The sequence below is a fragment of the Tachypleus tridentatus genome, chromosome 7 (genome assembly GCF_004210375.1).
Source record: "Tachypleus tridentatus isolate NWPU-2018 chromosome 7, ASM421037v1, whole genome shotgun sequence".
Taxonomy (NCBI): domain Eukaryota; kingdom Metazoa; phylum Arthropoda; class Merostomata; order Xiphosura; family Limulidae; genus Tachypleus; species Tachypleus tridentatus.
This window is the reverse complement of record NC_134831.1, coordinates 141,895,928-141,908,932: the sequence shown is the minus strand read 5'-3', so window position 1 is coordinate 141,908,932 and position 13,005 is coordinate 141,895,928. Positions and strand designations below refer to the sequence as shown.

General features: G+C 34.6%; 1 protein-coding gene across 2 annotated transcripts in view; it reads right to left on the bottom strand.

Annotated features, from left to right (window-relative positions):
* Positions 1-1,637: 1,637 nt before the first annotated feature.
* LOC143256765 (protein tiptop-like) overlaps positions 1,638-13,005 on the bottom strand; it is a 132,704-nt gene continuing 121,336 nt past the window's right edge. For both annotated transcript variants that reach the window (XM_076514419.1, XM_076514421.1), the window contains exon 2: positions 1,638-12,205. In XM_076514419.1, coding sequence (XP_076370534.1) covers positions 9,090-12,205 — 3,116 coding nt within the window. In that variant the 3' untranslated portion in view covers positions 1,638-9,089. The remainder of the gene's footprint in view (positions 12,206-13,005) is intronic.

Below are 13,005 nucleotides of genomic sequence, written 5' to 3'. Positions count from 1 at the left end.
CTTCGTAGTGCGGAACGCGAACCATTGATCCTCAAATCCAAGTCTGACACGTTAGCCATTGAAATTGATTTTTTTGCGTGATATATATATATATATATATATATATAGCGAGAGGCATGTGTTCTAGCTTATATTTTCTGGTGGAATAACATATTAAACCTCAAGATTTAAACTGAGGCACTTGTACTACTGTGCAGTTATCATATCAAAAATACACTTAAGACAGATAACATTATTAAATTTATATTTTTCTTATGATGAGCTGTAAAAACTTATTTTTTAAAATTTCATAGCGCGGTATAATAACTGTTTACAAAAATTCTTCAGTAAACTTGTCTTTGAAAAAAAAATGTATTAAAAACGAAAACTGGTGTAAAATCAGGTAAAAATGGGTTAAATGTTTTGTGAAAACGTCCAACAATATAATTGCATCATTACGGAAATTGGGTTAATAGATGTAATTTCACAAAGTTTCTTTCCTTTAATTTAGCATAGAAATTGACATCTGAAAAGGCGTTAAAATGAATTCATTCATTAATAACTTGTAAGATATTAAGATACATGTGTTGCTGGCTACACGTTTTTCTTTCCCTGGGTAGGGGTTCGGTGCTGGTGAACCGCATTCGAATCCATGCAATACTAAAAAAAATCCTCGTACTTTTGGTTGCGAGTGCATTATGAAAGTAATAGTTAATCCATTGACATCGATAGCGAGCTATAGGAAAGACAGTAAGTCAGCTGTGCCCTCTCATTTACTATAGCACTGACTGTCTTTCCAATGACTCGTAGCTCAAAATAAGGGTTGATAACATTCTGGGTAGCTTTGCCATAAATAAAAATAAGAACTACAAACATTATTTCTTCCTACATGTAACGTAATATCGTTGTAGAAATGACCAGATTTACTTGTCTTACTTAAATTTTAACTTGACAGATGAAAAAAAAACCCTATTATTTATCTCTAGCTCATAATAACACTTATTTCTGGTTTTATTGATTTGTGTTTTATTACAATTTGCTAGATTTCGAAATGAGATAATAACAGGATTTTCTGTTCGTTCCAAATTATTATTAGGGTTTTCTGTAGCAGTGTTAACTGGAAAAAAGACTTGTGCCATTTAAGTTGGAACTTTGGAAAGTATATTGGCTATATCGTTAAAAGAGCCAAATTTCGTGGCTATATGATGAATTTTGGAATTTTCAGATGAAATGAAAAAGATGAATCAGAAAATGTTATTGTTTCTTAGAAAAATAAGTTTCACATAAATGCTTAATTTGCTAGGATTTGCTATATGTTTCTTTATGATGAAGATTAAAGGTTTTAATTGACCTTTGGTCCAGTCAGTGTCTATTTGACATAACGTGTTTCAAGTTGATAATATTTGTAAGAAGTTACTGTGTTACGGAAAAGGATTAATTTGGAATAATGTTCCAGTCAGTTGTTTTGAAACTTACTGTTGGTTGACTTTGAAATAAGTGTATATACTATAAGGTGTGTATTTTGTCTCCATGGAGTATGCTGATTTACATAAAGATTTTCCATATTTTTATTTCATTAGAAAACAAAAATCAGCAGAATTTCACAGCACTCGACAGGCATATCACCAGAAGCAAAGAAATATCTTTTATTTACGGAATTGATATATATATATATATGTATATGTATATACGAAAAGAATTACATCCGGACAAAGCCAGTGAACAATAAATAACAACTGTATCAAGATATACATTTTGAAAACCATGACTATTTACAATGATAAACAAAATATTAAGATGGAAGCACTTTGGAGGTTTTCCATATGCTGAGGCTGACTTCAGAGTACTGATATAAAGGTATTAAAGGACAAAATAATAATACCAACATACCACGTATTCATGTACATATTAATACTACCGGTATCATTAGGACTACTGGTATATTTTGTAAATCCAGAATAAATTGGTACATTACATTGTATAATTTAGGATACAAAGGAACTACCAATATGTATAATATACTGATAGTATTAATGTGCTTTGAAGTTTATATACACGTTGATACTGTTTGTACATTACTCACAATACCTTGGTATGATGTCATATACTCCAGAACACAAAAACGATACCAGTATATCAACATTCCAGAAAATATTACTACTACTGGTATATCATATGCTTCAGGATACATTGTTCTTTACAGGACCCTTTTTACACTGATTGTAAATTATACGCTAAACTGGTGTTACAGGTACAACATATACACGCAAGGGTACACTCGCAATCTGTGTGTAACATGTAGTCCAGGGCATATAAATACTTTTGGTATATTAAGTACTCAAGCATAAATAGGAACTGCCAGTACTTTATAAACTCATAGATATGTTGGTAATACTTATGAGTGATTTGTTCTAGGAAATATATGTAAGACCTATATGTCACGTACTAGTAAATTGATACACCTAGTACGTCTTACATTCCAGAATAAAAAGGGACTAACTTTATATGATGTACTCGAAAAAACACTAGTATTACCGGTATACCATGTAGTACTACAAACTTATACTACTTTTATATTATGTACTTAAGCTACGTTGACATTATAGTACATCCTATACTCCAAAACCAATAGAACGTTACCAGAAAATCATATATTCCATGATACTCATAAAAAAATCAAGCCATTTCACACACAAGGATATCACTAAGTCAGCAACTACTTGTTTTATTTCTGAAATTTTCGTTAAGTAGTTGAATGTGTTATCTCACAAAATAAGAAAAAGTTGTAATAAATATTTCGAAAGATGTAAATTTAAAGAGATAATTTTTATCACGAAGAACTATACGACTGAAGGTTTTATTGAAATACGAATCCCTCAACAATAAATCATACAAATTCCAATATAGGTTATGCATATCAGTTATATTATTTGAGGTTGTGGGTGCGTTATAAGAGAAACAGTCAGATCCCATTACTTGGCGAAACAAGAGTGGCCCAAAAGTTGGCGGTGGGTGCTTTTGACTAGCTGCCTTCCCTCTAATCTATCAGTTAAATATTAGGGACGGCTTTGCGCCATAAGTTTAAACAAATAAATGTTTTGAAAATTTTATTTTACGTTTAGAAACTAACTTATTGTTTTTCTAACAAGTAGCATCATAACAAATTTTAACGTTCTGTTTGTTTGAAGAAATATTAATATAAATAAAAAATACTTTTTTTCAGTAGGTCACATATCAACGTATAGTTTCTTAAATGGCGACAGGGTGAACATCCGAACAATAGGTAACAACATTATCACAACGCAAATTTTACAAGTCAATAGAGAAAAGTCCAAAATTTCGGCTTTATCAACTTAGATCCACAGGTGGGATAGCGTCAAGTTTACACACTTACAATGTTAAAATTAGGGGTTCGATTCTTCATGGTGACACATTAAAGTAGCCTAATATTGCTTTCGTTAATAAAAATGTGAAACTGAACATTTTGAAACGCTAAAAATATACTTCTTATGTTAATTTTAATGGTTTGGTTTGATAGATGCGTCTGTATTTCAATAAAAGAATTCCAGATATAAAATAACAATTTTAGATCCAATTTAAAAAGTTTAGTGATTGACATCTTATATACTTACAAATAACCTTAAGTACAAAAAAATCGTGAATTTTTAATAAAGTAACATTTATATTATGGGCTGGATCTGCAGATAGAGAATATTTTTCGGATTTAAGAAAGATAAACGACTTCAGTCGACGAACTAATGCTATTACAATAACTTGGATTAAACAAGTTAGTGATCATACTGTAACGAATATATAATTGCAATAAAGAAACAGTATTATAATTGTTTATGACGTTCATGAGGGTGAACAACTTACCTTTTTTTGAGTAGACGAATTTTCAGTACCTACACTTTTGTTGTATTAACTTTATCGTGCTTGGTATTGCTTGTATAATGATAAAATATAAAACACAATGTTAAAAAATATCTTCGATAAAAAGAATCACTCCATTTTAGATACAACTAAGAGATTAAAAGTGTATCCACTTAAATGTCAGTAAGTTAAGTCTACAATAGGAAATTGGTGATTTAAAACTATGTTAAAAGACAAATTCCCAATAACAATGCCTTGAAAAGATTACAAAAACAAGTGCACGTGATTTAGTAAATAGTCGGAACAGTTCGAGGAAAGCGCTAGATGTCAGTGTTAGATTAAATTGCGGTGTGATATTTTTCAAAGCTTATATTCAAGGCTTATACATTCAGAATTAAATCTAGATATTTTTGCATTTACAGAAACCCAGTAGTGGCTCAGCGGCAATCCTACGGACTCACATCGCTAAAAAACCAGTTTCCACACTCGTGGTGGGCACAGCACAGACAGCCCATTGTGTTGCTTTATACCTCATAAGAAACAAACAGACATTTACAGAAAAAATTAAAACTTAATGATATTTTCCTAAAACATTTAGCATCTCAAGAATCTAAGCGTTGTAAAGAAACTATTTCGGTCGTAAATCAGAAGTTTCCGTGTTGGTTTTAATCTTATATTCACGAACAAATTACATATATATAAAGTATTTCAATTACATATATAACTCGATATCCTTGCTCATATTCATTTCAGTATTACACCAAACATATTTCAGGATCAGACAAAATAAAACAAGTAAAGTACAGAGAAATTGGAAAGATTCTTTGAATTAATTCTGTAGGGTATTCAACAAGGTCAACAAAACGAAAGGCTTACTGCATAAATCTCCACGTGAAGATACAGTCTAAACGTTTACACTATTGTTTATGTTCAGTTCTGCAAATTATTTAATCCATACACAGAAGGAACGGCCCGGCATGGCCAAGCGTGTTAAGGCGTGCGACTCGTAGTCTGAGGGTTGCGGGTTCGAATCCCCTTCGCGCCAAACATGCTCGCCCTTTCAGCCGTGGGGGCGTTATAATGTGACGGTCAATCCCATTATTCGTTGGTACAAGAATAGCCCAAGAGTTGGCGGTGGGTGGTGATGACTAGCTGCCTTCCCTCTAGTCTTACACTGCTAAATTAGGGACGGCTAGCGCAGATAGCCCTCGTGTAGATTTGCGCGAAATTCAAAACAAACAAACAAACAAATACACAGAAGGCTTTTCCCTACTACTGTGTTATAATGTAAACTGTAAAAGTGGAGCATACTCAAGGGTATTTTCGGTACGAGATCATTAAACAACCAAGAACATTGTAATAAAAAAGAGTGAAAGGAAAAGTAGTTTTAATAATGAACATAAAATTGAGCCAGAAATTCAAGATATATTAAGACAAACTAAAGCTATACTGTGAAAACTATAAAAGACGTCTCACTTCATCAAAAATCGTTATGCATACTTCATACTTTATAAATATTCTTATCGCGTTTCTTCATTCACTTTAATGATACAACTACACAGTTTTTGCAGAAACAAAACACCTCTTACGTGATGAGTCGAACAACTGATATCAAACTTTAATGCAAAATAAAGTACTATCTTGTTGAAAGATCGGATAAGTTAATGAACTAACCGAAATCGTCTACTTACTAAAATAAGAAATTCCTGTTTCCTTGACGACGAAAACTTTCCAACAATATTACCTTTTCTCTCACACACTCCCTTACCAACCGGAAATTAAATATAACAATACTAGAAATAGGGCTGCACGAAAGGCATAACAAAGTTAACGTATAATTATACTAGGTAGAAGAACCATAAAAAACATGAGAATTCTAAACCTCATTATTATTTTTTTCAAATTAAGAATATATAATTAACTAGATGTGGTTATAAGAAATAGAAGTGTCCATAGACACGAAATGCGAATTTATCTGAGCTTACAAAATATTTATAAAAAAACAAACATGATATATAAAAAATTGAAAACTGTATGTTAATATCTGATCTAACCTCGAACAGTCTGGAAAAATTCGAAAGCTATTAAATTCCGAACGACCGTAAATATATACTTGCTATTCAACATTTCGAAAACAAAATATTCCTTATTTTCTTCACATATCTCTATATTTATTGTTTATTACAGTGTGTAACAAAATGTTTACTTTTCATTGTTCCAGGGCAGAAAGTGTTATTTCCCAATTGCTTATGCCTAAGGTAAATGGAAAATACCTTTTTTTTTCTTCAAACTTTGCTTTTGTGACATGGGTAACGAAATTTTCAAATTTACCCATTTTCCAGAACATTCCAGGTAGATTCAATGCCGAATAGCTGATAGAGAATTTTCTCGAACTTGCTAGAATTTTCAAGAACTTTGTAGAATGTTGTAGAACTTACGAGAATTTTCAAGAACCTTTTAGAATTTTCTAAAACCTTCCATAGTAATATATATATAGGGGCTCACCACTCGCCACTTCAGTTTAGTTCTAGCTGCCTAAGTGAACACATAGACCTATCTGATTTTATCAGAGATGGCATCAAAAAGCTGCAAGCATTCTCCAGACGCATTCTGCTATGTATGTGGCCAATTTATCAAGACAAAGCGAAAAAGTACTCTGTGACAGTATCTGCTAAAATGTGTGAAGCCTACAATGCATATTTCAGTATATCTGTCGGGGATCAAGACAAACTCTGGGCACCTCATTTTACCTTGAGCACTGCAAAAAAACTCTAGAAGGTAAGACGGACAATTTTTGCTTGCTTGAATAGTAATATTTTATATTATACAAATTTTAGACCTTGTAAAATTTAAATATCGTTTAATCTATTTTTCTTTAATTTCCAATAGTATAGAAAAAATATCACATATAAAATATTTTGCATGACCCTCTTACACATTAGGCTTTACCAAGTTTTTCTGTTATCTTTGACTTTGGGACAGCAGATTTACCGCAGCGCACTACAACAGGAAGCACTGGCCACAACGGGGTGGCACAATGTCAAGTGTGAGCCACTAGGTGACCTCCAGAAGGTGTTGTTCCCACCATTGCACATAAAATTTGGTTTTATGAAACAATTTGTCAGAGCTCTTGATAAGGAGTCTGCAGCCTTTAAGTGCCTTCGAGACTTCTTCCATAAGCTGTCTGAGGCAAAGGTCAAAGCTGGTGTCTTCGTTGGACCACAAATAAAGAAGATCCTGGATTGCATAGAATTCCCCAAGAACCTCGGTAGGAAAGAAAAAAAAGAGCTTGGGGCAGCTTTGTCGCAGTGGTTCGAGGCTTCTTGGGCAATCACACGGTCGAAGCTTATGTGAAATTGGTTGAGGCTCTAGTGAAGAAGTACGGCAAAATGGGCTGCAAGATGTCCTTGAAAGTCCATATCCTTGACGCTCATCTTGATAAATTCAAGGAGAACATCAGAGCATACTCAGAGGAGCAAGGTGAGCACTTCCACCAAGATATACTGGATATAGAACGCCGCTACCAAGGAGCGTATAACGAAAACATGATGGGAAACCATATTTGGGGGCTGATACATGAAAGTGATTTACATTACAGTCACAAATCTCGAAAAACTACTAACTTCTAAACATTGTTGTGCATTTTTGTAAAATCTTGATTCATATGTTGTTTTATATTGACCTTATCTAAGTAAAAAAGTAAAATTTGCCCGTTTTTACATAGAAAATAAGTTAATTTCTAAATTTCATTATCCAGGTCACAAAAGCAAAGTTTGAAGGGAATAATGGCCATTTTCTGTACTTTTACAACATAAGCAATTACGAAATAACACATACTATCCAGGAACAAAATTTGTTTTACATAGTGTTAGCATACAGGCTAGAATGCTTATATCTGTAGAGAGAAGCGGTAATCAATATACGAAAGTAATTTTTTTTCCTTCAGCAAGTTGGTAAAATACCAAAACAGTAGCTTAACATTCGACACACTGAAATATAGTTTGAAGGACTGGTTCTAAAGCTTTTACCTCTTGCAATACAGAAACTAATACGTGATAAAACAACATGCATCTTTGACATCATACGGTTTTTCAGTAGAAATAAGGAGTTATTCTATTTTATAGTACATGTGTTGTTACACTAGTTATTGAGGGACTGATAATTTTGACAAGTTTGAACAAACTACGCACATTTTGAATTAAAGAACGTCGATATAAGTTCTAAATGTGTTTAAGAGCAATCAAAACATAAACGAAACATGATAAAAGTTACGAATGAAACCTCTATTGACTAGTAACAACTATTATTTAACATAAATATTTTAATGTTGAATGCCAGACTCGTTAATTTAGAAACTAAATGGATACTTCTAGCTCTTTGTTCTTCACAATTTATAGAGAAGGTAAAAAAAAGAATATTTTTTATAATTTATTTGTTATATGTTTATTATTATGGAAGTCATGCTAATTTCCACTGATTAGCCATAAGGGTAAAGAAAGGCACAGTATTTGGCTTAATGGGAAGAAATTACATCTATTCACAGTAATTGAGCCTGTTTGAATTTCCTGAGAAGCCAGTATAATGACTTCTGAATATACGTAACATGTGAACTAAAAATGAAGCCTTCTTTAAGGCTTCAAACAACTTTTACATTCTCATACACACTGAATAGAATACTGAATTACTTTTAACACTGTATTCAGTAAACCTGAGTTCAAGTAAAAATTTATCTTGGAAAAATCAAACATTTGTTAAGTTTTGCTTCAACAACGTATTGCAGAAAACTACCAACAATCAACTTATTATTAACATCTTCGCTTAGTTTAGGTTTCTAAACGTTTTTGCCTTAACAAATAATTCACCGACTTAAGACAATTTCTCTTTCTCAAAAATCAAAATACATAAAATACGCCTGGGAAATGCTTTTATCAGAAAAAATATCGGCAACACAGATCCATAAATTTACAAGAAAAAAGAGAAAAACTTTGAGTATACTTCTCGAGAAACTTTAGTGACGCTTACATTTAGTTAGTTTTTGTACATATTTTATAAAATGAAAAAGAAAAGAGGTTTGAAAAGCATATCATCATAAATATCAAGAGACGATTTAACTAAATACTATCATATTAGCAGTTTCAAGGAACTGGAAAACCCCCAAACATTTACATTACGTATTTATATGATTTAAATATTTCTGAACATGGTTCTATTTACAGAAGGAATGACAAGCCTTCACGTCACACGTATTTACTAGATAACTGTTTAGCTAGTTCAGTGTATTTTAAGAACTTCGAATGAGGACTTTCTTCTGCAGCTATTCCTGTAAGTGGTGGCGATTCTTTCGTCATTGAACCAGGTTCATTTGCTAATTTTCCACCAGAAGGCGAAGAAGCTTTCAAAGTGGAATTATCGGGGATATTTGAGTCTTTCACAAAGTGCATTTTACTTAAATGGTGTCTGTAAGCACCTTTAGAAATGAAATGAGTGTCACAAAAGGCACACTTCATTAAGGAGTCTGATGTTGTGGCATCACTGCATGCCCAACTAAAAGCCAAAATGGATCCTGGTGGCGTCTGGACACCGGAACGTGAAACCTTAACGTCTGTTTTATCCAACAGTTTTTGAAGTTCTCGAAGAGGATGGCCTGCAGTTGGCTTTTCAACATCTTCGGAATTCTGCGTGTGACTTTTTTCTGTTTCTTGATTAAGATCTGTCAAAGAGAATTTTGATGAATTGCTTAAAGAAGAAGGACTTAATTTACCCTTGTCTTCAAGGGAATCATTTGGTGACTCGGCTTCTCTTGACCAGGTGGCATTGCCAATTTGGCACTGAAAATGGCCTTCATCACACAATTCTTCGACCATTTCATGACCACTATATTCACCATTTGATTCATCTACTTCAGAATAAGCCTCAAAAGAATCTTCAGCATGATCGGTGATAGGACTTTTTGATCTTGCAGAACCCAAAGGACTTTCAGTTTGTCCCCTTGTTGAACAACGACTTAAATCGTCTGGAACATCTTCGTCTAATGACTCTTGAAATGACGTTGATCCTAGTTTGGAGACATTTGTTACACTTGAATTAATTTTAGTTTCTGTCGTAAAAGAGTGGGGAGATGCGTGTTCTCTGTTGTTGGAAGGGGTAAGCTCAGATTGTTTTACCGAAAACCTATTTTTTCGCAAGGTATTATTTATAACGTTAAAACCAGGAATAGATTGTGATCTGACAGAACCATCTTTTATGTCAATCATATTCTTGACCGTATAACCAGTTGACGAGCTTCCCATGGTTGACGCTCGAGATTTAGTTGCCGAACTTTGCTCATTTTTTCCAGGAGGATGCCACGGTGGATAGACTTCTTCATCGATACCTAATCTTTGCAAAATACCTGTAGAACCATTTTTGCCACTTTTACTTCTACTTTCGAAACTTTTTTCGATCAGTTTCTCAATTGCACTTAAAACAGATGTAGCCTCGTTTCCTTTATCCATTCCATTATTTGAATGAACATCAAGAGCTCGTTCTTTAGAAAATTCTTGTCTAGAAGTTTCAGATGTTGGTGATTCAGTTACCTTTGACTTTCTAGCTTTAGGTGTAGCTTCATCTGGCTCAGCTTTTACAACACATTCTAATTTTGATTCTTTTTTCATATCATTCTCAAACGACTCTGCAAGAAGAGTATTTTTCAGAATGTACTGAGATTTGGGGTTCTGAGTACAATTTTTTATATGTGTTACGAAATCTTTGGCTTCTACTTTCTCAGCACATTCTTCACACGTGATCTTGCCACCAACGTTTTCAGTTTTGGACATGGATCGCTCAGCTCGTTCTTTTGATACGCTTAATTTACTCATTTCCATTCTTTCTAACTCAAGAAGTTTTCTAACTGGTAAGGATTTTTTCCTTCTTTCCCTAGTTTGTCTGCGTCTTCCACCACTTTCAGTGATGGAACGTAAGATATGTTCCTTGTAATGAGCATTCTTCATCATATGATAACTAAGTTCTTTGAGACTACCAAATACCTGGTTGCAAACTTTGCAAGTCAAGACGGCATTTATCTGTGACTGTGAAGTCATCTTATCAACTGGTACTTTCCAGGATATGATTTGTTCTTGACTAATGATATTATTGTAGTGCTGAGTAACGCGCATATGATTAGTCATATCTGCCAACGTCTTGAAAGACTGTCCACACCACATACACTTCAAAATCTGACGAGTTTGTTCCGCCCCTTTACCTAACCAAACATCTTGTCCTCTCACCAGTTTTCGTGGAAGCGGTACACTTTCTTTCATTAACACGTTGCTGCCACTGTTAGATGTTGAGCATTTGGAGACTGAAGGTGAAGATTCTGAAAGAACGTTGGTGTTCGTGGACGACGATGACACAGATGATTGCATCCCTGCCATACCACACTTAGGACTCTGCTGCATATGGATTGTCATATCAGCAAGACTTTTGAAAGATTCCTTACACCAAACACAAGTGAAGACGTCTTTTGCTTGTTCCCCACTTTTATTAATCCACTGGTTCTGCCAGGGATTCTGCCTGCTTCCTGTTCTATACCCTTGCATTTTGGTTACTGTATGAGACAACGTGTTCATTTTATCAAGAGCAGTGATCATATTGGAAGTAACGAGGCTAGAATTAAGTAACTGGTTTTGAACAGTTGTTTTTTGTTGCAAAGAACTGGATAGTTGACTGTAAGATCTTGCAGAACTAATCCCTACATTTTTTGAACTTTCTAAAGATGACATTTTTCCATTCCAAGTTATAACTTCTGAAGATGATGTCCGTGGCGAATAACTCCACGCTGAAGGAGATATTGGGGAGGGGGTTTCTACACGAGCCAATTTAATTTCTCTTACACAGTTTTCTGTGCTCTTTCTCCTATTAGGGACGGACAGATCAAGAGGTTCATTTTGTGACCCAGAGGAAACTCCATTGATTGGGAGGCCAGGAGATAAACTTGAAGATAAAGTATGATATTGGTTTTGACTTCGGAGACTAAAGTCAATCGGTCCGTCTTCTGCCATTGGCTCAGTCTCCAAACAGTTTCCGTCAATAGTGGAAATTTTGGACTCACTATTCAAGGGCGGAGTGCGATCTAGATTTCTTGTTGTGGACGAGTATGCAACAATGTTGGATTCATTCTGACTAAGCTCATAAGGAGTGTTCCGGCCTGCCTGTACGGGAGGAAGAGTGACGTCATTGGTGTGCGTGGACTGGCTCCCTCTGACGGGTTGTTTGATGAGATCCTCGTCAGTGTCGTGCTCTTCAGCTATATCACATCCGGAGGAAGAACTATCATCTCCAGCAACCTCCATTTTCCCGCCATCTCCATCTTCCCCTGAAAAACAGAATGAAAACAGTCAGTAAAGACCTGCTCTTTACGGCATACACAAATTCTTTCAGACAAAAACAGACTAACTCCTTAAAATAAAGTAATACATGCCATTACGTCTAACACAGTGATTTTTAATGAGTTATTGTAGCCCTAAAATCAACAATACAAGGGCTTCTTAGAGAGTATCTAGAATACACAACAATGTGTGCGGAATGTTGCAGCCTGACACCCCACTAGTTACGCCTTCAGTATCTACCGAAATAATATTTATTCCGTATAGTTTAAGCATCGTATGACCACTCTGTATACAACAGAGCATCAGTTTATGATGTGTCTTTAGTGATAAAACGGCAGGAAGAAGGAACTTGTACCAGGATGTTATTCTAGCTCGAACAATGCCCACTCGCCAGATTTTCCACAGTCTTTTATTTCACAGGTGTCTGCCTTCAACTAGCATCTGCATAAAGATACCATAAACTATCCAAAACCCCAGCATGTTTCTCTAAAGCGTCACTTTTCTGAAACAAGGGTGCGACGCCAGTATTTTGACAGCTCTTAAATCATAGTCTTTCCAACTCCCCTACCACAAAGAATCTGGGAGTCGGAAACACTACAGGACGCTGGGAGGCGTGGGAGCGCGTGCAAAGCAGTAGGGTGGAGAATAGGATAGCTGAGAGGGAAAACACGCTGGAACAATAGAAAATCTTCAAAATGTATAAACTTATATAGAGACTGAATTTGTCTAGCGTAAATGTGGTTAAGCTTAATTCATCTATTAGATTTAGTTTGTTGCTTAAATCCAA